This window comes from Eumetopias jubatus, unplaced genomic scaffold (assembly GCF_037043125.1).
Source record: "Eumetopias jubatus isolate StellerSeaLion01/CBP00866 unplaced genomic scaffold, mEumJub1_p1.0 scaffold_10, whole genome shotgun sequence".
NCBI classification, from domain to species: domain Eukaryota; kingdom Metazoa; phylum Chordata; class Mammalia; order Carnivora; family Otariidae; genus Eumetopias; species Eumetopias jubatus.
The window spans coordinates 115,318,418-115,345,021 of record NW_028274816.1 but is presented as its reverse complement, the minus strand read 5'-3'; the positions used below and the strand labels follow the sequence as shown (position 1 = coordinate 115,345,021).

The following is a 26,604-nucleotide window of genomic DNA, read 5'->3' as shown; positions in this document are numbered from 1 at the left end:
TCAATAACAAAGATAAATACAAATATACAAAAGGATATAAATAAGCATTCATAGGAGAAATACAAATCACCAATAAACAAATTAAAAGATGCTAAACCCATACATTCAAATTGAACAGATATGTTTTGCTCATCAGATTGGCAAAAACTGAAGTTGAAAATAGCTGTATTACCAACAACCAAAATGAAAAGGCAACCTAGTAAATGGGAGAAGATATTTGTCATATATGATATGTCAGTAAGGGGTTAATTTCCAAAATATATAAAGCGCACATACAACTTAACACTAAAAAAGGACACAAGTCAATTTAAAAATGGGCAGAGGAACTGAATAGACATTTTTCCAAAAAAGACATAAATATGGCCAACAGATACATGAAAAGATGCTTAATATCACTAATCATCACGGAAATACAAATCAAAAACATAAAGAGATATCACCTAATATCTGTCAGAATGGCTAAAATGAAAAAAAAATCACAAGTGTTGACAAGGATATTGGAGAAAAAGGAATCCTCATACACTGTTAGTGGGAATGTAAACTGGTGCAGCAACTATAGAAAAAAATAAAGTTCTTCAAAAAGTAAAAATAGAACTATCAAAATATCCAGCAATTCCACTTCTGGGTATTTATCCCCAAAAAATAAAAACACTAATTTAAAAAGATATATGCAACCCTATATTCACCGCAGAATTATTTACAATAGCCAAAAAATGGAAGCAATCTAAGTATCCATAGATAAATGGATAAAGATATGCATGTGTTGTGTATACACACAATGGAATATTATTCAGTCATAAAAAATTATGAAATCTTGCCATTTGCAACATGGATGGACCTAGAGAATACTATATTAAGTGAAATAAGTCAGAGAAAGAAAATATCAGATGATTTCACTTACATGTGAAACAAACAAACAGAAAAGAATCTCCTAAATAACAGAGAACTGGAGGTTGCTAGAGGGAGGGGGTGGGACAACGGGTGAAACAGGTGAAGGAGATTAAGAGGCACAAACTTCCAGTTATAAAATAAATAAATCCTAGGGATATAAAGCATAGCATAGGCGATGTAGTCAATGAGATTGTAATAACCATGTATGTGACAAATGGTAACTAGACTTAACGTAGTAATCATTTTGTAATGTATGTAAATGGAAAACCACTACATTATACACCTGAAACTAATATAATATTGTATGTCAACTATACTACTTAAAAAAAAGAAAAAAGAGGGCCCTGGGTGGCTCAGTTGGTTAAGCGACTGCCTTCGGCTCAGGTCATGATCCTGGAGTCCCGGGATCGAGTCCCGCATCAGGCTCCCTGCTCAGCAGGGAGTCTGCTTCTCCCTCTGACCCTCTTCCCTCTCATGCTCTCTATCTCTCATTCTCTCTCTCTCAAATAAATAAATAAAATCTTTAACAAAAAAAAAAAGAAAAAAGAAAAAAGAAAATATTCAGTGTTAACAGCATGGGGAAATCTTTTCCCTCATATACTATTACACGTACAAATTGATACAAACTTTCTGAAGGGTAATTTGAAGAATTAAATGACATTTTTTAATGGGCATACCCTATATTCCAACAGTCTTAATTCCAGCAATTTATTCTACAATATATACAGATGTGCACAAAGATACATGTATAAGAATGGCCACTGCATGGATATGTAATACACAGCATGGGGAATATAGTCAATAATATTGTGTTGACTTTGTATGGTGGCAGAGGGTAAGCAGACTTAGTATGGTGATCATGAATGAATGTACAGAAAAATCTTAAAGTCATTTTGCAATATATAAATATACCAAATCAACATGTTGTACACCCTAAACTTACACAATATTGTATCAAGTATATCTCAATAAAGCTGGTGGGAAAATTAACAAAAACACGAAATGTCCAGGATCAATGTAAGGAAAGTTATTAAACTCTACTGGGGGCCATAAAAATAACTTTAATAATTTAAGAATGCATCTCATCTTTGCATGGCGAAGAAAAAGAAAACGTGAAAGGACATTTATCAAACTGATAAAGAACTTTTACATCGTATCAGTTTAGCAACAATTTATTACAACCAGCATGAATTACTTGGTAAATACACTCTCACACACTTTTAAATACTTATACCCACTGGGCAAAAACTGGAAAAAAACAAATTTGTCAAAAGGGGCATTACCAAGTTACAGAATACTGATACAAGAGAACAGTACTTTTCAACTTCAGGCTGCAACTCATTACTGAAATGCAAAAGCAGTTTGGAGAGAAGGATGTGACAAGCCTATTTCAAAAAAATAAAATAAAATAAATCAGAAAGCATAGCATTAGTCACTACTACTTTACAATTTTTAATACAACTAAATATTTACGTGTAGTCTTGATCACAAAGTAAAATGTATTTACTACTGTGAATTTTGAGCAAAACAACACTTAGACCCTTAGCAATCTTTTAACATTATTTTCAAGTAACACTTAATGAAAACACTCACTTGAAAGTGTTAAATGAAAAAAGCAGGGCACAGGGGCGCCTGGGTGGCTCAGTCGGTTAAGCAGCTGCCTTCGGCTCAGGTCATAATCCCAGGGTCCTGAGATCGAGCCCCACATCAGGTTCCCTGCTCAGTGGGGAGCCTGCTTCTCCTTCTCCCTCTGCCTGCCTCTCTGCCTACTTGTTCTATCTCTCTGCCAAATAAATAAATAAAATCTTAAATAAAAAAAGAAAAAAGCAGGGCACAAAACTGTATGTATCATATATGTAAGTATGATCTCAAGTTAGTTATAAATATATTTACATAAAAAAGGACCAGAGAAAAATATTCCTAATGAATGGCTATTTTAAGTGGCAAAATACAAGCAATTTTTCTGTTTTTTCATATAGTTTCAAACATTCCTACATGAGCATGTGTCTTTTATCTAATCAAAAATAAAAATGGTATTCAAAACATGTTGTTATATATGTTTTAATGCAGTTTTAAAAATGTGTAAGCATATATTCATTTACTCATCAAGTACTTATTGAAAACCTACTATGTACTAAGCATTCAGTATTCTAGGTGTTAAGGATAGGATACTGAGCAAAACAGTCTTTGCCTTCATGGAGCTTAGATACTAGTAGGAAACTCCTATATAGAATAAGTATGTATAGAATAACTTCCTTGTAAATTAATATTCTATTTGAGAAATAGGACATTATCATTCTTTCAATAGTTACTAAATCTCTTATGTACTCTTCTAAAGGTAATTAGGCACTCCTCTTAACTATAGTGGACTCCTAGCCATCAGGTAAAATGGTACTCAACTTTAGTAGCACAATCAAATCTCTGGTTTACATTTTTTAAAAACTTAAATATTGGGGTGCCTGTGTGGCTCAGTTGGTTAAGCATCTGTCTTTGGCTCTGGTCATGATCCCAGGACCCTGGGATCTAGCTCTCCCCACCCCCAGTCAGGTTCCCTGCTCAGCAGGGAGTCTGCTTATCCCTCTCCCTCTGCCCGCCCACCCCACTTGTGCTCACACTCTCTGATAAATAAAATCTTTATTTAAAACAACTTAAATATTTAGAATAAGTTTCATACTTGTGTTAAATTTAGAGAAAAAAACATCTTGTTCAGGGCACCTGGGTGGCTGCATCTGCCTTCAGCTCAGGTCATGATCCCAGGGTCCTGGGATAGAGCCCCGCGTCGTGCTCCCTGCTCCGCGGGAAGCCTGCTTCTCCCTCTCCCACTCCCCCTACTTGTTTGCCCTCTCTCGCTGTGTCTCTGTCAAATAAATAAAATCTTTAAAAAAAAAATCTTGTTCATAAAAAAAGTTCATTCTTTTTCCACTATATTTTTCCACTATTAACAAAATATAGATCAAAAAATGAAATATCTTTTCCCATGTAAAAATAGTAACCCTTCCTTAAGAGTTCCACAGATAATTCAATCTTCATACTGCTTTTCAATTTACTAGATTATAAATTTACTCTGAAAAAATAAAAGTATCTTAATTATGCTATTAAGAGCCATGTAGGGGCACCTGGGTGACTCTAGTTAGTTCAGCACCTGCCTTCGGCTCAGGTCATGATCTCAAAGTTCTTGGAACTGAGCCCCACACTGGGCTCCCTGCTCAGTGGGGAGTCTCCTTCTCCCTCTCTCCCCAGCTCCTGTTCTCTCTCTCTCTCTCTCAAATAAATTAATAAATCTTTAAAAAAAAAAAAAGAGCCACGTAATCAAGCATACCCATGATCTTCTTATTCAAGATTCCCATATCCCACCTCCTCTTTTTAGAAGCCTTTATTCTAAGGGTAAAAAAACTCCCTTCTTTATTTTCCATTCTGGGTTTCACTCTAATTTAGGTCTCCTCTTCTTTTGAGCTGTCCCAATTATAACAGAGGCTGGTGGTATTCAATTAAACCTTTTAAACAAAGTTAGTGTTTTTTAAACACAAATTAACATGTTAAAACATATCCTAATATATAGCATTCATAAGTTAGATATTTCTACAAGTTGGTTAAATCATCTCAGCATTTATTGAAACAAAGCAATTAATGACATCTAAAATGACTAATTTATATAATTAAAATAAGGAAATCACACAGATCAAGAACAAATATTTTATTCACATGTACCACAGAAACATCAATAAAAATCCACTTTTTGTAGAGAAAAACTTTATAGTAACCTTTATCAGAAAGAATATATATTAAACATATTTTATACATAAACTTTAAATCGTAACTATGCAAATTTATCTAGTTTTTTTATTTCATAAAAATCTGTTAAATGTCCCAATAGCTTCCAAAAATTAAAATTACTGGACTTTCACTTGGGCCAATCAGTGCTGAAAGCAAGCATTCCCACATATTTTTTTTTAACTACAAATGACCATCTAATGTAATCACAAACACCAAAATGATATGCTAAAAGAATCTTTTGACACCCAACTAATTTTAAGAAACTTCAATATTACTACATACAGCCAGTAAAAGCAAAAATAGCATTAAGATAATTTTTAAAAGATAATGTTTAGATGTAGGCTGAATTTGTTTAAAATTTTTACTTGGAAACATTTATCTTATTGCTGTAAAATGCTCTTGATAATGACTAAGACAAAATCAAATTAATTGCTAGTTTAAAAAATATTACTGTAAAAGTGGTTGGGTATTGACTATGAAGCTATACCATATGGATTCATATCTTAGCCACTTACCAGATGAATGAACTTGGAAAAATTTCTTACTCAGTTTCCTTACCTGTAATGAATGTGTGGTTGATAACAGTGCCTACTTCATTTGGTTGTTGTTAGAATTAAGTGAACTAATATATGCAAAATACCTGGACCAGTGCTCTACAAGCATTACTTAAGTATTTTTTATCTTTATTACTACTATAAAAACAGCTTAAGTTTATAAAACCATTATATATCACATTAGAAATAAAAGAACTACCTGGATGAAAATCTATAGTGAACTTCTTTCTTACAACTTATCCTAGCCTTTATCAACTTCAACAATGCAGGGGTGCCTGGGTGGTTCAGTCGTTAAGCGTCTGCCTTCGGCTCAGGTCATGATCCCAGGGTCCTAGGAACGAGCCCACATCGGGCTCCCTGCTCCTTAGGAGCCTGCTTCTCCCTCTGCCTCTCTCTCTCTCTGTCTCTCATGAATAAATAAATAAAATCTTTAAAAAAAAAATCACAGATAAAAACATTCACTGACAAGTAAATCTAAAACACAATGTGTTCTTAAAAAAAAGGAAAAATAGGGACGCCTGGATGGCTCAGTCAGTTAAGCGGCTGCCTTCGGCCCGGGTCATGATCCCAGGGTCCTGGGATCGAGTCCCACATCGGGCTCCTTGCTCAGCAGGGAGCCTGCTTCTCCCTCTCTCTCCTTCTGCTTGTGCTCTCTGTCAAATAAATAAAATCTTTAAAAAAAAAAAAAAGGAAAAATATATATCATTAAATGCTATCTAAACCACACTATTTCGGGGTGCCTGGGTGACTCAGTCAGTTAAGCGTCTGCCTTCGGCTTGGGTCATGATCCCAGGGTCCTAGGATCAAGCCCTGCATCAGGCTCCCTGCTCCGCGGGAAGCCTGTTTCTCCCTCTCCCACCGCCCCTGCTTGTGTTCCCTCTCTCACTGTGTCTCTGTCAAATAAATAAAAATCTTTAAAAAAATAAAATAAAAAAATAAAAAACCCACACTATTTCTTACAATAAAACTATTAGTCCCAAACTATATAATATGAAGTCATGCCCTAAAAAAACTTCTATGCATATAGCAACACAAGAATGTGCAGATTAGAACATTCAATGTGTCTTTTCTTAGTCTTTAGTTATAAAACCATTGTGCTTTACTTCAAATGTATTCGTAAAACATGGTCATTAATATTCAAAATTATTTACATCTAAATATGCTTTTTAAAACTGAAAGTTCCAAAACACAGAACATTGATCTTCACTGACATAGAAAAACTTCATTGAAAATATCTTCCTGTTCATTTTTCTCTTCTTATATTTTATGCCCTGCTTGGTATGAAATGTTTATTATTTTTAACATTAGGCACATTTGCACTTTCATGTAACCTCAATTTTATTTATTTTTAATTATTTTTTAAGTAGGCTCCACACCCAACGTGGGGCTTGAACTCATGACCCCAAGATCAAGAGTCGCATGCTCTACTGAATGAGCCAGCCAGGCACCCCTCATGTAACCTCAATTTTCATATGGATTCTTACATTCTCCCTAATGCAGTGGGTTCTCAAACTTTGATGCACATCATAATTACCTAGGGTTTTTATTCAAAACAGAATTCCTGGAACCCAAAGAAATTCTCATTCAGTAAGTGAGCACAAGAACCTGCATTTTTAACAAAACATTCCAGATGATTCTTAAGTAGGTAATTCATGTCCAACACTATAAGAAACACTACTCTAATGGTTTTTTATGATATGGATGCTGTGCTTTAATTCACTAAATATTAGTTCAGTGCCTTATATGTACAAAGCTTAGTGCTGCGATCAAACATGAATTTTGCTTTAAGGAAGGTACATACAGTTTGAGAGGAGATAAAACATGCATATAAATGACATATAAAAACGAAGGAATTATAATGTCTTCTAAAAAAATTCAGGGTGCCTGGGTGGCTCAGTTGGTTAAGCGACTGCCTTCGGCTCAGGTCATGATCCTGGAGTCCCAGGATCGAGTCCCACATCAGGCTCCCTGCTCGGTGAGGAGCCTGCTTCTCCCTCTAACCCTACCCCCTCTCATGTACTCTCTCTCTCTCATTCTTACTCTCAAAATAAATAAATAAATCTTAAAAAATAAAAAATTCAGATAAAATAAAATACTGGGGAGTTCAGGGAAGGGAATAATTACTCCCAGCTGACCTCTGGGAAATTCTAGTTGTAGATAACATTGAATTTGAAATGAGTGTTGAAGGTTATGTCTTTAGACCGTAAAGAAAGAAATTAATAATTCTCTCACTGAATTATAAATGTGTCTAATAATAAACATCACTCCTTCTGACTCAGAAAAACCATTCCCTACTTCCTAAATTTTATATTTCTAATCTGGGTTATGGTTTGTGTTGGCCTGTATATCCGTCCAGCAGCTTGATGTGCTTCTTTCTCTCCAAACATGTCTCTGAAAGGATCTGTTTTAGTACTTTTAGTATTTATCCTCTGAAAGGTAAGTTCACAAGTAGATACTGATGCAGAGAAATATACTTATCCTTTCATAAATCTTTAGGAAGAAAATAGGATTTAACCATAGTTGAAATGAGAACACTTTAGGCAGTCTTCAGTTCTAAAATCTCCACACAGGTTGGCATCAGGTAGCATGATGAGAGGAAATGATCAGAAAAAAAGAGAGAGAGAGAGAGAGAGAGAGAGAGAGAGAGAGATTTTATAATTTAGAAGCCATTGCTCTAAAAGCCAAATAAAACAAATCACAGGGCAGAAGAAAGAGCATAAGAGCTCTTCTGTTTCCTGATTATGGGGCATTTTGTTTAATATTCATGGCATTTCTATGACTTGTAGTTTTAAAATTCCAGTGTCTTCCCAGAGATGCAGTGAATACAGAATCTACAACGCCCAATATTGACTGAATAAATGAATGAGTGGATGACTTTCAGGTTATTTTTCTGGTCTTTCTTGAGGTGTACCCTTCTCTATTCAGAGAAATAAAGAGTCAGCCAGATGAGTCCCAAATAGGTATGCTTTCTCATCTCTTATGCATTTGGAATGCTTTTCAGCTCCCTCCTCCTCTTGGCTAGTCTTCTAATCTCTAAAAATGTAAACAACCCCCTTCTACAGTCTAATGTCCTACACTGGTACATCTGCCTCAGTGTCCCCATAAAATGTCCCCTCTGCATCACTGTGTCATAACTCTTACCAGTATACAGAGGCAGCAAAAGAACAACATTGGAGTCAAACACACTTGAGTTCAAATTCTGATTCCACCACTTACTATGTGACCTTGGAGGAGTTACCTAAACATTACTTTCCTGATTTAAACATAGAAAATAGGGGCGCCTGGGTGGCTCGGTCGTTAAGCGTCTGCCTTTGGCTCAGGTCATGATCCCAGGGTACTGGGATCTAGGCCCGCATCAGGCTCTCTGCTCAGCGGGAAGCCTGCTTCTCCCTCTCCTGCTCCCCCGGCTTGTGTTCCCTCTCTCGCTGTGTCCCTCTCTAATAAAAAAATAAAATCTTTAAAAAAAATAAAAATAAAACATAGAAAATAACAGCATATAATGTGCTTAGTATATCACCTCATATATAACAGAATTAACAATTTTTATGATACTCACATTGTACTGTACTTGCTGGTTAACCTGACTTTTCCTCTAAACCACACACTTCTTGAGGAAAGGAACATATATTTTATTTCTATATAAGCAGCATTTAGCACAGTGCTTGGCATATAGTAGGTACTTAATGTTTTTTTGATGATTAAATAAATATTACTCCCATTATAGTAAAATTAATTTGCCACTTGAAATCCTTTCTGTAATGAGGTGGAAAACAAGTGAATAAGAAAATAAACTCCATTAATATCACAGTTTCAAAAAGGATACTGTCTTTAATCATACTGTTTTTAGGATTTACTGTTACTTATACATATTACAAAATACTAAATGATTCAATAACTTGTCTGAATATTGCTGGTCATATATGCCTCGGGAACTGAATACCCATAACTTTTTGGTATATATTAACCATAAAATTACCAAGCCACACGTAAAACTATCTTTATTTAGACAACAACTTAAGTTATAATAAATCACTTTTTAAAACCAAGGAAATTCTTAACATAGCAAAGCTTAATTAAAATCTCCCTTTAGGGCGCCTGGGGGGCTCAGTCAGTTAAGTGACTGCCTTTGTCTCAGGTCGTGATCCTGGAGTGCCGGGATCGAGTCCCGCATCGGGCTCCCTGCTCAGTGAGGAGCCTGCTTCTCCCTCTAACCCTCCCCCCTTCTCATGTACTATCTCTCTCTCATTCTCAGTCTCTCAAAATAAATAAATAAATCTTTAAAAAAATAAAATAAAATAATCTCCCTTTAGGGCACCTGGGTGGCTCAGTCGTTAAGCGTCTGCCTTCGGCTCAGGTCACAATCCCAGGGTCCTGGGATCGAGCCCCACATTGGGCTCCCTGCTTGGCGGGAAGCCTGCTTCTCCCTCTCTCCCTTCCCCTACTTGTGTCCCCCCCCCCCCTTGCTGCATCTCTATCAAATAAATAAAATCTTTAAAATAAAATAAAATCTCCCTTTATAGTCCTTAGGGAAATGAGAAGAAACTCAGTTTCATGGTTTGGTTTTAACCTACGTAAGAATATAAAGATATACTAATTAATGTAGTATTTAATGGACTTTTCCATTTAATGTTTAATTAGTTGGTGAATAAGAGTATTTGTAAGGCCTCCTTCTGAGAAAATGCTTTTATATTTGATCTCCAAAATATTTTAACTTCAATACATTTTTACAGAACTACACTAGAAGCTGATATCACTTGTCCTATTTCTTCCTCCTTTCCTTGATAGTCAAAAACAGTTTTACTTTTTAGTATTATATGTTGAATATAAACTGATATTTTAATATATAACATGGTGTTCTGATTCTGAAGGACAAGCTTTACTTTGAGCCATTTTTTAATGCATTATGCAAAAGAATAATGATTTTACAATGATAATGATTCCAAAATTATGTTACAGCATATGCACCCATGGAATTGTAATCCATGACACTTCCAGAATACAAGTGATCACTGCTTTCTGTTAATTTATAATCCACTGCTTATTAAGGACTAGTATGTACTTCACTGGCTTCTAGAAGATCATGGACTGAATATATGACATGAATACAGACTGCAAACTGAGCAAAAGTATTTCTTCTTAATTAAAAAAAAATTTTTAGGGGCACCTGGGTGGCTCAGTCGTTAAGCAGCTGCCTTCGGCTCCGGTCATGATCCCAGGGTCCTGGGATCGAGCCCCGCATCGGGCTCCCTGCTCGGCGGGAAGCCTGCTTCTCCCTCTCCCACTGCCCCTGCTTGTGTTCCGTCTCTCGCTGTCTCTCTCTTCAAATAAATAAATAAAATGTTTTAAAAAATAATTTAAAAAAATTTTTTAAGATTTCTTTCCAAAAGAAATACTATATCGAGTTGATTACTACATTAGGCATTAAAACTATTTTTATTTATATAAAACTACATAAATAGGTGCCCTTTGCTACTTCAATAATTAATATTGAAATTAAAAGATCTAAAAAGATTGCAGGTTTAGTCAAGTACAAAATGGGAAAAAATATCTCCAGGCACCTTAGTGAGTGAATAGTGATATGTCTGTTTGCCATGAACTAGAAACTATACATTAAGTTATATTTTTAATAAGCAGCACTAATTTTTAGTCTTTTCTTTCATTAGAAGAGTTCAGGAAAATATTAAATGCATAAAATTTTTTTAAAGATTTTATTTTATTTGACAGAGAGCACTCGAAGAGGGAGTGGCAGACAGAGAAGCAGGCTTCCCGCTGAGCAGGGAGCCCAAGGCAGGACTCAATCCCAGGACCCTGGGATCATGACCTGAGCCAAAGGCAGACACTTAACCAACTGAGCCACACAGGTGCCCTAAATGCAAAAATTTAGACTGCCTTTTATTTATAGGTAAAACCTTAGCAAGATGGACATTTTAGGTAGAAGATGAAACAAAAATCCAACTACCCTCTCTCCCTCAAAAGGAAGGTTATAGTTAGCCAGGAAAGTAGATGTCCTATGAAGAAGAAACAGCACCTACAAAGGCAGACAGGCAAGAAATAACATGATATCTTTAGAGAAATGTAGTGAATTCAACTGTGCTAGAAAATCCAGTGAAGCTAGAGGGAAGAGACTAATGCTTGGGAGGCTACTAAAGTAATCAAGGCAAGAAGTGATAAGAACCTGAACTAAGGGGTATCTGGGTGGCTCAGTCGGTTAAGCGTCGGACTCTTGATTTCAGCTTAGGTCATGATCTCTGGATCGTGACATCGAGCCCACTTTGGGCATGAAGCCTGCTTAAGATTCTCCCTCTCGGGGTGCCTAGGCGGCTCAGTTGGTTGGGCGGCTGCCTTCGGCTCAGGTCATGATCCTGGAGTCCCTGGATCAGGTCCCGCGTCAGGCTCCCTGCTCGGCGGCGGGGAGCCTGCTTCTCCCTCTAACCCTCCTCCCTCTCATATACTCTCTCTCTCATTCTCGCTCTCTCAAATAAATAAATAAATCTTTAAAAAAAAAAAAAAGATTCTCCCTCTCCCTCTGCCCCTCCCCAGGCTCTTGCTCTCTCTCTCAAAAAAAAAAAAAAAAAGAGCCTGAAGCAAGCAACAGCTGCTGTCAAAATTCAAGCAACTGAATTGTATCTTCACTGAGATTTTTCCCCATAGAAATGTTTGTAACATAGCATGAAAATCACAAAATGAACTTCAAAGCTTTAACCTCTCAAGTCAGTCTGCCTGATTCATGTCCTAGTGACAACCCTATGGTAGAAAATTGAGAAAGTTATTTTAAACTTTCTGTACCTGGTTTTCACATTTGTAAAATGGGTTAATAATAGAACCCAATAGCAAATAAAACAGTGTTTGGACAAGCTCTCAATAAACGTAGAAACATCAGAAACAGGAGTGGCTTATAACTACTGCTAGTTCCACAATTATTTCAGGTGCAGACAATGCTGATTCTCTGCAGGTTTACACTGTTAACTAAGTCTTATAGAAAGATATTTATATTTACCAATAAAAAATTAGAGAATATCCTGGCAAAGAGCATTTATTTATTTTTTTAAAGATTTTTATTTATTTATTTGACAGAGACAGAGATAGCAAGAGCAGGAACACAAGCAGCGGGAGAGGGAGAAGCAGGCTTCCCTCCAAGCCAGGAGCCTGATATGGGACTCAATCCCAGGACCCTGGGATCATGACCTGAGCCAAAGGGAGACGCTTAACGACTGAGCCACTCAGGCGCCCCTGGCAAAGAGCATTTAAATGAAAGTTCCTATTTATCTGTTTTAAAAGACTGAAAATTGTTTCTAAAGGCACAGTTAACTTTCCATGACCTTGAAAAGTTGAAGATATTTTTATTCTTCTAATGGTATATACGAAGATTGTGAATATGACAAAGCCAAGTAATAGGTGAGATTGTATTTATAAGCTGCCTTAAACCAAAGCTCTTTGAACTGATAAATATTCACAATTGCCAGAAATCAAATCTCAAAATTTCAGAGGTCATTACTATTGCAAAATCAGTGATAGCCTGATTTAATGACTGTCACCTCTCATATTTATGTAATAACTTGCTAAGTTCAATAAGAACATGTTCACAACATGATTCGTGCCCTCTAGAGTTTTGGCCTAAGAAATAATTTTATGTATCACACACCTCAAACACAATTTTATAAATACCATATATATAATATGTATATTATATATACATATCACCTTAAAAGCGTTACATTTTATTTTTTGTTTTTTTTTTTAATGCAAAGGTGAATATTAGCCATACCACAATTTACTTCTCAAAAAACAGGCTTATTGGGGTGCCTGGGTGGATCAGTCGTTAGGTGTCTACCTTCGGCTCAGGTCATGATCCCAGGGTCCTGGGATCGAGCCCCGCATAGGGCTCCCTGCTTAGTGGGAAGTCTGCTTCTCCCTCTCCCACTCCCCCTGCTTGTGTTCCCTCTCTCGCTATGTCTCTCTCTGTCAAATAAATTAATAGAATCTTTTAAAAAAGGCTTATTAAAAAGCAATATTTTTAGTTTTTATTTTTAGATTCATAAAGTAGAAAACTGTGAAAAAGAAAGTATATATAAGGATCAAAGATCAAAGGTTGTGTCTTGTGGTAAGTAGGTCAAATACTTCAAATCCATACAAGAACTATAATGTTTCTGTGGGAATTTTATACATCATTATGGAATCAAGCCACCAGGAAAAAAATTGTTTGATATTTCTAACCGGCAGACTGGTCTTTGATTCTTTTTCTTTGATGACTTAAACTAAGATAAGAAGTAATGGCCTGATCTTCCTCAGACCTATATATCAGAAGGTAAAGTCTTAAGTGAAAATACACACAAGGAATTAAGAATACTCTCAATCTCTTAACTAGCTCATTACTCTCTATACAGTATTATTAGTCTTCAAACTTGTCATGTGAACAATATTCTCAAAGAATTTACATGAAAACTCTTTTAAGTACCTGAAAATGTTCATTTACAAAGTTGTGGAGTATTAATAATGAGAACTGTAAACATATTTCTGCAGCTAGTTGAAAATGTTAACATACCAAAAATAACATAAAATATGAAGCCAAGCTCCTCTGCCATTCAGAGAGAAAAAGAAAATAATAACAAAGAGAAAGAAGGGAATGAGAATAGGCCTATAAAAATCTGGAAAGGAAACAATCTGGTAAATTGAGCAGAGAAAAAGTTGACGATTCCTTCATTTATTCAACAAATAACTGCCTGCTATGGGCCAGGGCTGAATACACAAAGAGCAACAAAATATTCTTTATCTGTTGCCCTTAGTCTGGAGAAGACACATTAAACAACTAATGCATGCATGCATGCGTGTGTGTGTGTGTGAGTGAGTGAGAGAGAGAGAGACAGAGAGAGAGACAGACAGAGACAGACAGAGAAGACACATTAAACAACTAATGCATGCGTGCGTGTGAGTGAGTGAGAGTGAGAGTGAGAGAGAGAGAGAGACAGAGACAGAGAGAGACAGAGAAGACACATTAAACAACTAATGCATGCATGCGTGTGTGTGTGAGTGAGTGAGTGAGAGAGAGAGAGAGAGAGAGACAGACACAGAGAAGACACATTAAACAACTAATGCATGCATGCACGCGCGCGCGCGCGTGTGTGTGTGTGTGTGTGTATGATTAAATTGTGGTAACGATATAAAAAGTAAAGGATGCTATGAAAACCAAAAGTAAGACTTAATCTATTTTTTTTAAGATTTATTTATTTGAGAGAGTGAGAATGAGAGAGAGTACATGAGAGAGTGGAGGCCCAGAGGGAGAACCAGGCTCCCCGCCGAGCAGGAAGCCCGACGCGGGACTTGATCCCGGGACTCCGGGATCATGACCTGAGCCGAAGGCAGTCGCTCAACCAACTGAGCCACCCAGGCGCCCAAGACTTAATTTAGACCACAGGTAAGTAAACAGCTCTATGAAGAAGAGATACTTTAAATCTAATGGTTGAGTTGGGTAGCTGGGAGTGAAGGGGAAAAGTTGCTTGGACAAAAAACCGCAGAAGTATAGAGGCCCTTAGGACAGAGGATGGCTGATTCTGGGAAGTAAATGAAGACAACTGTGATCGAAACATAACTGAGCACAAGCAGAGGTGGGTCAAGATGAAGCCAGACAATTGCTGTATGGAAAACTGATCGAAGGGAGGGACATATGGAAGGAGAAATAACAGTTTAGAGTAATGTTACTGCCAGCTAAGTAAGAGCTGATGAAAACTTGGACCAGGCCTGTGGAAATGGAGACAAAAAGAAATGGGTATTTTGCTTTCATTTAGAAGTGGAATTAAAAGACCTTTAAACAAAATAATTAAAATGTCCTGCCATCTTGCTTCTCTACTGTGGTATGAAGAATTACTAAAATGGTCCCCCAAAGATTCCCCACTCTAACCACTCTAAAATCTGTGGATACTAATGAAATATCACTCCTGTGATTGTGTTATATTAACCACATGAATCCTTAAAAGCAGAGAGCCTTCTCTGGCTGGCAGCAAGAGAAGCCAGAGAAATTTGAAGCATGAGAAGGACTTGATGTGCCATTAATGGTTTGAAGATGAAGCGGGGGGGGGACGCCTGGGTGGCTCAGTCATATGGGCGTCTGCCTTCAGCTCAGGTCATGATCCCAGGGTCCTGGGATCAAGTCCCACATTGGGCTCCTTGCTCAGCAGGGAGCCTGCTTCTCCCTCTGCCTTCCATTCTCCCTGCTTGTGTTCACGCTCTCTCTCTGACAAATAAATAAATAAAATCTAAATAAATAAATAAACCAAAGGAAAAAAAAATGAAGATGGTCGTGTGAGAAGGAATATGGGCGGCTTCTAGGAACGATAATCAGCCCCCAACCTGACAGCCAGCAAGGAAATAAGGACCTCAGATCTTTTAAAATAATCTAGATTCTGTTAACAACCCATATAGACTTGGGAAGTGGAGTCTTCCCCTGAGCCTCCAGATAAGTCCAGTCTGGCCAACACTCTGGTCTTAACTTCAGACCTTAAGCAAAGAACCCAGCTGAACATTCCTGGACTTCTGACCTACGGAACTGTAAGATAATAATGGGTGTTGTTTTAAGCCACTAAATTCTGGTAACACACTACACAACAACAGAAAACTAATAGAAAACCATCACCCTGTATACTCTGTGAGGAGAAGTTAACAATTTGATCATTGAAAGCTTAATCAGATTATTCTCTTGTCATGAAAGAAATATAGGAAAAATAAGTTCAGCTTGCTATGCCTCCAAAGACTAAATAAAGATGTATTTGGTGATTGGAGAGCCCATTTAAATATGACTTTGAAATTAAATGTCAGATATGTGTTAAAGAATTAAAGTTTTTGTTAAGTCTAAACCTGTGCCATTTGATATAGCAGCCACTAGCTTCATGTGGCTACTAAATATTTGAAGTGTGATATTCCAAAATGAGATGTGCTATAAGTGTAAAAGATACACAGGATTTTGAAAACTTGGTATAAAAATTTTAAATAACTTAATAATATTTTAATATTAATTACATGTTTAAATGATAATATATTTCCATATATACTATTTGGATATACTGGGTTAAATAAATTATTAAAACTAAATTCACCTCTTTTCAATTTAAAATGTGGTTAACAGAAAATTTTCAATTATATATGTGGTTCAGTTATACTCCTATTGGAAAGCACTGACCTAGACTTTTAGGCAAGTGTCCTCTTCAAATAGCAAGAACATAGACAAACCAACCTCTCATAAAATGAAGCTGAACAAAGTAATATGGCAATATCTAACAAAGTAAAAGCATACATAACTTCAATCTGACAATTCAACTTTTAGGTATATACCCAAGAAAATCTATGAATATGCACAAGGAGACATATCCAAACTGTACAATTATTTGTGGGGCAGAAAATGCCAGCTTCTCCACCAATGTTTTATGTTCTTTTTTCCATAATGTAGAGTTGTTCTCAGTCCTGTTTGCTGTGAAATATGGACCACAGGTGGTGCCAACATGACTTGCATTTAGTCAATGAAAAGTGAAAAGAATACTTGCCTCTTCTAAAGACTGGCTGCTAAAAACCTCCAAACCATTCTCCCTTATGTTTGATTGATGGATGTTGATGCCTAAAGCAACCTTGGAAACCCCCTGTTGAAGGTGACATACCCTCTGTTAGCCTAGATCCCTAAAGCACTCTATAGAACACAGCCCTTTCTTCACTGAAAGTTACTCTGTGGGAAAGAAATGAACACTATATTAAGCTTTTGAGATTTCAGGATTTACCCATTAGAGCAGCTAGTATTAAACTAATACAGTGTATAATATACAAAAATTAGAAACAACCCAAATGTCTGTCAATAGATTGGATAAATAAGTCATAGTACAAAAGGACAATGGAATGCTATATAGTACTTAAAATGAAAAAAAAACCTAGATCTCTATATATCAACATGAAATTTTTTCAAGATAGCTAGTTACAAAACCAAAAACAAATTAAAAAACCCACCATATACTGAGACCATACAAATGCACATGTAGTAAAAATATATAGAACAGGAGGATACATTCCAAGAATTCCCAGATTACCTCTGGAAAAAAGGGAATGGGTTCAGAGAAGAGAGTGAAAACAGAGTCTTCAATTCCATATGAAATGTTTTATTTCCTTAAAATAATCCTAATTATGATTATTTATTGAAACTGGATGATGCATATATGGATATTTTCCTTTATTATTCTATTTTGTAAATGTTTAAATTATTTCATAATACCAAAAATCTTTTCCTTATACATACCTGCTTAGACTGTAAACTAGTAAAACCTTGTTAGAGGACATATTAAAACTATGTTATCAAGAGCCTTAAATATGTAAATATCTTTTTTCTTTTAAGAGTTATTTATTTATTTGAGAGAGAGAGACACAGCAAGAGAGGGAACACAAGCAGGGGGAGCGGGAGAGAGAGAGAAGCAGGCTTCCTGCTGAGTAGGGAGCCCAATGCGGGGCTCAATCCCAGGACCCTAGGATCATGACCTGAGCTGAAAGCAGATGCTTATCGACCCGAGCCATCCAGGCGCCCCAAATATGTAAATATCTTTTAACATAGTCCCAACACTAGAAATATTCTCTAAGGAAATTAAAGTTTGTTCTAATTATGAACATCACACTATTCTTAGAGTAACCAAAAATTGGTAACACCTAAAATGTCCAACAGAATTGTGATTAAATTACTGAGTATTCACTTTAAAATTACATAGGATATAATGGGAGATGGGATGAGATGTCTGGAGGTAAGGATGAAAAAGATTGGCCACAAATTGATCATTGCTAAGGCTGGGTGATAAATGCACTATTTTATTTTTTACTTTAAATTTTCATAATAAAAAGTTTTAACATCAAAATTTACTAAATTTTTTAAATTTTTGTACTAAGTTTTTTTAAAAGCAGTTTAAAATATTAAGAACTAGGAGTGCCTGGGTGGCTCAGTCGGTTAAGTGACTGCCTTCGGCTCAGGTCATGATCCCAGGGTCCTGGGATGGAGCCCCACGTCGGGCTCTTTGCTCAGCAGAAGCCTGCTTCTCCCTGTCTGCTGCTGCTCCCCCTGCTTGTACTCGCTCTCTCTCTGTCAAATAAATAAAATCTTAAAAAAATAATAATAAAATAGTAAGAACTATATGTATTAATTTTAGAACTATCTTTTTTTAAAATCTCAGCTCACTCATTGGATCAGCAAATATTTTTTGTGTGTCCTTTATGTACCTCTCATTATTAACTTAGGAACATGATGGCAAATGTGTAGCTAATACTCTAATGCAATTGCCTCCAAACAATTGCTCAGGCATCCTACCAAAATATTTGGAGAACCATGCATACATACACACACAAACACACACACATATGTATGTATATGTATGCAGATATTTGTAAATTACATGCAAACTCATGCATACACACCTGCACATTTGTACATACATAATTCTCACCAGTAATATTTCCTTTTCTTTTTTTAAGTAAGCTCCACGTCCAACATGGGGCTTGAACTCATGACCCTGAGATTAAGTCACATGCTCTACTGAATAAGCCAGCCAGGCACCTCTCATCAGTAGTATTTCAGTATTTCTTTGAGTAACCGGTATTTCATTATTTCACATAATCTACTTAATAAATCCATTTTTGTTGATTTCTAACAAGATAGGATTATCTTTTTAAAAAAATCTAATGTAGGAGTGGGGAAAAATAATTTAAAAATAAAAAAATAATAAATCTAATGTAACTAAGTATGGGGGAAGCATATGCTCTTAAGTTTTGTTGTTTCTTATGCTTACAAATGTTATATTCAACCCGTGATTTCTTTACAGGAATTTTTTTTTTTTTTTAAAGAAAATTTCTCTTTTCTTTTTTTTAATTTTTTTTTTAAAGATTTTATTTATTTATTTAATTGACAGAGAGAGAGAGAGACAGCGAGAGAGGGAACACAAGCAGGGGGAGGGTCAGAGGGAGAAGCAGGCTTCCCGTGGAGCAGGGAGCCCGATGCGGGGCTCGATCCCAGGACCCTGAGATCATGACCTGAGCTGAAGGCAGTCGCTTAACCAACTGAGCCACCCAGGCGCCCCTCTTTACAGGAATTTCTAAAGCCAAATATCCATTTTGTGAGGATTAATTTTGTTAAGACCAGGAAATAAAATCAACAAATCCATTAGTGCAGGTAAACTGCAATACTTCATAATGTTCTGAAAATTGGAAGAAGGGTACCACTGTTGACTCTTGTAACCTGTGAAACTTGCATTTCATCACTATACCTCATTTACCACACTTGACATGAAATCAGTTGTCATACGGAACTGCCAATCTCAATCAATACATCAAATATTAATAGCACCTAATTTCATATTCTGTATACAATTTCATATTTTGTATATTTTGTATGCAAATAGATTTTAATATTTTCTTCTTTCGCCCAATGGATTATTTTGGGTATACCTCTGAAGATTACTACTCTAGTAAAAGATATATATTTGTTGACAAAAAAATAATGAATCAAAACAAGTGCTACAAGAGGAATGAATAATCACTGGGTTTCTAGAGGGGCACATGGAAGAGACACTTAACTCATGACTGTGGGTACGGTGAACAAAGTGTTAAACGGAGACCTCACCAGTGGGTAAGAGATTGGATTGGGCCGACTGGGCGTGAGGAAGCATGGTATTCCAAGCAGAAGGAATAGTGTGTTATATGCAAAGGTGCAGAGGTAAGAGCAAACACAGCACATTCAAACTAGTATATTAGTAGTCTCAAGTAGCTAAAGTGTGGTTTCTAGAGCTGTAGAGGTAGGATGGAGTAGGTGTTCAGTGATTCAGAGATGAGGCTGATGGGATAAGATTATATAGCCTTCTTTGGATTTTATTTGAAGGGCAATGGAGAGATAAGTGATGAAGGTATATAGTAAAGAATTTAGCCTTGCCCAAAGAGAGGTCTAGCCTTTGTCCCTGGCTCCTGGGAGGTAACCTCTAAACCTTGGAATTTCTGGAGTAATAGGAGTGTTATATATGGTGAGACCCTTGGACCATGTGATATCAGCCTGACCGCCAGTTCAACCAATCAATCAATAAGTCTCAATAAAAACTATGGACACTGAAGCTCAGGTGAGCTTCTTGGGCTGGAATACTCTGTGTATTACCACACATCAATTCTGGGGAGGGGAGCATTGTCTTCAATGCTAAAGACAATGTAAGTTTCACATCTGAAACTCTCCTAGATTATGCCCATGTATGTCTTCCTTTGGCTGGCTCAAATTTGTATCTTTTCCCTAAAATGAACAATATCCATTAGTATAATAGCCTTCAGGAAATTCCGTGAGCCTTTCTAATAAATTATCAAATCTGGGGGTGGTTTTGAGAAACCCCTAAACTTACAGTTGATGTCAGAAGTGAGGGTGGTCTTGTGTGGACTCTTCCCTCTTTGTAGTTGGACCCTAACTCCTTGTACCTGGGGCCAGAAGTCTTGGACAGACTTGGTGGTCTGGAGGATTGTGCCTTTAACCTCGCAGTTTGGCTAACTCTGGGAAAAGAGTAAAAATGTTTAAGTAGTAGGTGACAGACAATCTACATAATCTAGATTCTAGAGAAATCACTTTGGCTATACTGGGGAGACTATATTAGAGAAGAGTAAGACTGGCAAAAGAGGACAATGACAGTGGGAAGGGAGAGGGACAGATCTATGAGATATTTACAAGGCAAAATTGATTTAATTAGAGGGGTGAGAGAAAGAGAAATCAGGAATGGACCCACCAGAAAGAGAATCAGGTTTTAGTTTTGCTTATTTTGGAGGAGACAGAGGGAATTGGAAGATTGAATTAGGTGCTGATCAGTTTGAGAAGCCTTTTAGATATTTAGGTAAAGCTGTCCCATTAGCAGTCAAAGCAGAGATGGAGATAGAGTTGGGAACCATTAGCATAATAACAAATAACCAAAGTCATGGGAGAAATTGATATTGACTACAAATAAGTCACCGGAGTTGAAAAGGCTAGGCTAAGGATGAAAACATCAATATTAAAGGGACAGTTAAAGGGACAGTTAGAGTACTAAAAATTCACAGAAAAGCAGCAGCCTGAGAGGCAGGAATAAAACCTGAAAACTATGGTTAACAATGAATGCTTGAAATTTTTTTCTTCTTTATGCTAATGAAAATTTTCTCCACTTCTTAATAAGAAAAAAGGGTGTAGTTTTAAACGAATAATACTTTAAAACTTGCATCCATTTTTCTATTTATATATGTAAAAGTGAGACAAAGTTTAATCATTCTGACCTATCTCAAACTTATTAATGATTCACGTAATTCAAGATCACTGAATTATTAGCGTCTAAAACCAAAGATCTTCTTTTCCAAGCAATTTTAAAAGTGCCTCCCTCCCCTCATTACTATCTAGAACTACTTAACTTCACCAGGCTGCTGGAATATCTGTCTCCCCCTCAAGAAGACGAACCAAGACTAAATGAATAACTGAGGAAACAATTGCTCTAAAAATGTAATGACATAAAGCTCTAGTAAAGACTTCAGAGTATGTTTCTTCTGGATTAAAACAAATAGATTTATCCCCAGTACAGTGTAGACAAATAAAATACACAGTATTGACCCATGTAAGCTATGCATGTAGCCTCATATTCACATTCTGCTATAAGATCAGTTATAAACCTTTATTTGCAAATTATTTCAAAGCTATAAAATATCTCATTTCCACCTTTTCAAAGAGATTCTCTCATTAACCTCAGAAATCCTAATACTATGTCACTAGAAAATATTTATTTTAATCTCTTGGGGGACATTTAAGCTTAAAGTAAAACAGATCCTTTATACTAGCAGCTGAAGGTTCTAAATCATTGGAATTTTTTATTGACAATAGATCAATTTAGTAAAACAGTTCTAAAATACTGCATGCATTTATTATTGATTCTTAATGTTTAATAAACTGAAAAAAAATGTTTAAATGGTCCTTAATTGGGGCACCTGGGAGGCTCAGTTGGTTAAGTGACTACCTTCAGCTCGGGTCATGATTCCAGGGTCTTGGGATTGAGCCCCGGCGTCGGGCTCCCTGATCAGCAGGAAGTCTGCTTCTCCCTCTCCCATCCCTACCCCCCCCCCCCCGCAATGTGCTCTCTGGCTCTATCTCTGTCAAATAAATAAAGTCTTTTAAAAACAATAATAATAAATAAATGGTCCTTAAGAAGGTATTTATGGTCCACAACAGAGGTCTTTCTCATCCAAGGAGATTTTTGCTGTTTTCAAATTGTTGTTCTCATTCTTTCAAAATGTTATGTGTTGTTTTTATCTAATAGAGAAATATCTAAGTACATATTTCCCATTTTGAATGCAAAATCTTTATCCCAAATACTACTCTGAAAAATTTTTAAGTTGCTAATAATAACTATATTTTGTCTATTTAAACCTTGATCCTTTACTCATCTAAGTAATTGCTTATCTCAAGTTAGTCCTGAATTTACCAAAATGAAGAATGTTAAATATACCTGCTGTTCCTATTATAAAATTCTTGAGAAGCAAAATATTGAGAAAAACATTTACTATGTTTTAATTTTCAACCAGTGTATACATAAAACAGTAATCAGAAGATAAGCACCTTTACTTTTCTTCAGAGAATGTTTGTTTAGCAGCTACATATTGTCTATTTCTAAAATCCTGACAGAAAACACACAGTACAGACTTATAAAACTGGTATTAAATGCAGTGTTATTTCTTCTTACACTAGTCCCAATTATCAAATTGGTGAATATATAGTTCAGGTAGCCCTATTTAAGAATTTCAGCACCAGGGCACCTGGGTGGCTCAGTTGGTTAAGCAACTGCCTTCGGCTCAGGTCATGATCCTGGAGTCCCGGGATCGAGTCCCGCATCGGGCTCCCTGCTCAGCGAGGAGTCTGCTTCTCCCTATGACCCTCCCCCCTCTCATGTGCTCTCTCTCTCTCTCTCATTCTCACTCTCTCAAATAAATAAATAAAATCTTTAAAAAAATTTAAAAAATAAAATTAAAAAAAAGAATTTCAGCACCATTTGATAAGCATGACAGAGTTTTTAAAGTATATTACAAATTCCCAAAATGAAGACTGAGTGGTTATTTGAGAAAATATTTTGGGGGGAAAAACATCACCTTCCCCAAATAAGCAATTTCAACATATTTCTAATCAGAATTATTTCAAAGTATTTCCTAGGAAATTTGAGGACCCATCATTTCAAATATGTAAAGGAGAATTTTGCAGTTCAGAGATTATTTTGAGAAATGTCAGAATTACTTGTACATAATTTGTCATTTCTGAATTTAGATCCACTTTTCTCACCTGTAAAATAAAGTGCTTAGACAGAAAACTGATTTACCTCTACAGTGTCTTCCAGTATTGACTCTGGTGACTAACTGATATGATTTTTTTATAAATAAATATAATTAAAAGTGTTAAAAGTATATTTTTTTACACAATGAAGGTTTTCTTTGTTTTTAATCTGTTAAGGATCTTAAAGATACTTTACATAAACAAGCCAGCCATTTTATATCTGAATAAAAATAGGTTAATAGTTTTGCACAAAACATAGTAAAAATGATGAAATCTCTGATTTAAGGTGAAATAATATTTTCTAACTTTACTAGTTTTACTTCAAATCCAAACTTCTGTTCTCAAATGGCCATTTTATCATTTGAATTTTTTTTCTAGTTTTATGCATATTGAAATTAATCTTGCTTCCTTTCCATATGGAAAAACACATCTACTTACCACCTTATCATCTTTCTATAGATTCCATTTTTAAAAAAACCTTCTTGAATGACAAATGATCATGGTTTTTCTAAACTAATGACTCTCCTTTTAATGAACCTTCTCTAATGTTTAAGTGTGTGCTTCTTTGTCACTGCAATTTAAAGGTAAGAACTGTCAAAACAGAATTAGTTTGATGCTGACATAAATTCCTTTACTTTGGTAAACATTTTCATTTTATTTTAAACAGGAAGTTTTAAGTGTCTTTATTTAGTGTTTAAAAATGACATTTCATAAGCCCTTGGTGAGTTTACAAACACTAGGAAGAAATACACTAAAATGTTAATACTGTTTATCCCTGGTGGTGGTATAACACGCCATTTTATTTTTTATATTTCCCAGAAAGCATTATTACTTTGGTAATCAGATAGTATTTCAAAATTAAATTTTAAATAGCTTATAAAGTGTAAGACATCAACACAGTCCACTTCTCCAGCAGACAGGTTAAATGTTTTTCCCCTATTGATAAGCTTCTGCTATAACAGGAAGAATGATCTGATCAGGTGTCTGTCAGGTTGGATGAAGACCTGACATTTACTTTCCAGGTCCTTCTTTTAAGTTAGGCTTTGATGCAGTGAATCTTGCAGCAGTAAACTTTTTGGGGGACCAGAGTAACACCTTTCAATACAACTATCAGCAGAATGCCAAGAGACTCTCAGGTTTACCAATGTTTTCAGAGACTTGTCAGTATTCTCCTCTGTCATTTCAGAACAATTCCATTTAAAAAGAAACGCAATTGTAAACCGTTTCTATTTCAAGCCCATAAAAACCAGAACTGGGATGAAAGGCAAAGCCTTGACCTTTCTATTTTCGACTTTCATCTGTGTGGCTAAGCCATCTGCTTTCTCTCCCCTGTCCCATCTACTTAATGGATTGAAAATACTGCACCTAATTGCAATCTTATCAAACCAGCCGGACTTTTCCACTTTAACGAATTACGACTGTGTCTTTCACCTGAAGACTTGCTCGTAAAAATGTGCTTACCTTCCCTCTCAATTCCTTCCCATCTCCCTCAATTATGAGTTATCAAATATCTTTAAGATACGCGGCTTCGGTGGATTAAGCCATCTAAAGACCTCTTCACTTTCAACACCGAGCGCCTGAAGGAAAATCTACTCCAGTCTCTCCTCCTGTGGCTATAAGGCCGGTATTATTATCATTGTTGTTGCGGTTTTACACAGGAGGCACCTCGCAGCTCTGCCTAGAAAGGAGTCGCGTCTCTCCGCCGCCAAACAACAGGGGACTCAGACTGGGAAAAGACAGACCCGGGTGGGAGGAAACCTCCAAGAGGAAGAAGGGAGCTGGTAAGAAGAGGGAGCTCGTAAGACTGGAAGAAAGGACCTTCCGAAGCACGAAGGGAAAACGGTGTTTGTGAAGTGGAAGAAGAAGTGGGCGGCCGAGGTGCAACGAACGGGAAGAAGGGGTCGGGGCCGGCGGGAGGGCGCCGGGGCGGCTCCCGGGTCAGGCAGGAGGCGCCGGGGCCGAGGCGGGCGTGGGCAGCTCGCAGCGACCGCCCGAGTCGGAACAGCTAGGGCGCTTCCAACGGCGCGAGGCGCGGGTGAGGGGGTAAAGAGAGCAGTTGAGGGGCCGAGAGAGCCGCGTCGAGGCCGGCGCGCGGGGTCAGCGGGCCCACCCCCCAGCCAAGCCCCGCTACTTAACTATTTGTAGAGCTGCTGCAGGCACAGGTCCAGGCTCTCGCCCTCCACCTCCTCACGGGTGATGCGCTCCGACAGCGGCCGCGGGAGCGGGGGCAGAGGCGGCAGCTGGGGCTGCGGCGGCGGCGGCTGCACGGCCGACTGCCCCCGGGCTGCCGCCGCCTCCTCCTCCTCGACCTCCGCCGCCGCCACCGCCTCTTCCTCCACCGCCTCCTCGTCGGGCTCGGGGTCTTGCTCCTGCTCTTGCTCCCCCTCCTCCGTCGCGGCTACAGTGGCCACCTCCTCGCCGGGGTCCTCGACCGAAGCCTCGGCCGCCTCAGCCGCTACCAGTTCGGGCTCGGGCTCTGACTCGGGTTCGGGTTCCGGCTCAGGCTCGCCGCCGCCGCACGGTCCGCGAAACTCGCCCAGGAATAGCTCCAGGAAGCGCCGGTAAGTTTTCTCCTCAGGGCTGCAGCCGGCCATCGTTGCTCATGCCCCGGGGCCGACCGGGAAGTGGAGGGGGGGGGGAGTCCAGGAAGGGGAGGGGGCTGCTCTCGATCCTCCGGCTTCCGCAAAGGCTGTTAACCGCCGCACCGGCGAGAGCGATCAGCACTAGGTTGCCTGGAGAGGACTCCCGCAGGCGTGCGCGCCGCCGAGCGCGGACGTGCGCGGCCCGGGGGCGGGGGCGGAGCGCGCCGCCCCCTCCCCGGTCTGGAGGGAAAGTTGGTGGCGGGCGCGCGCGCAGGGTCCAGCGGCGGCCCACCCTCCAGCCCTCCGGAGAGCTCAGCCCACGCTGCCTAGAGACTGTCGCCATGGCAACCGGCTCTAATTAAGAATTTCAGGGTCCCTCCCGTCGAGCCCGCGCAGTCGAAAGGACACTCGACTCGCCCGCTCTCCAACTCTGCATATCTTTATTGTAAGGATACCCTATCCTCGAGTGGTTAAGAGTGAACTAAGACATCTCCAA

General features: G+C 37.9%; 1 protein-coding gene across 1 annotated transcript in view; it reads right to left on the bottom strand.

Moving 5' to 3' along the window:
• The window catches only part of PPM1E (protein phosphatase, Mg2+/Mn2+ dependent 1E), a 183,479-nt gene extending 157,239 nt beyond the window's left edge, over positions 1-26,240 (bottom strand). The window contains exon 1 of the mRNA XM_028109173.2: positions 25,663-26,240. Within this exon, the coding sequence (XP_027964974.1) occupies positions 25,663-26,120 (458 nt within the window). The 5' untranslated portion in view covers positions 26,121-26,240. The remainder of the gene's footprint in view (positions 1-25,662) is intronic.
• Positions 26,241-26,604: the final 364 nt, after the last annotated feature.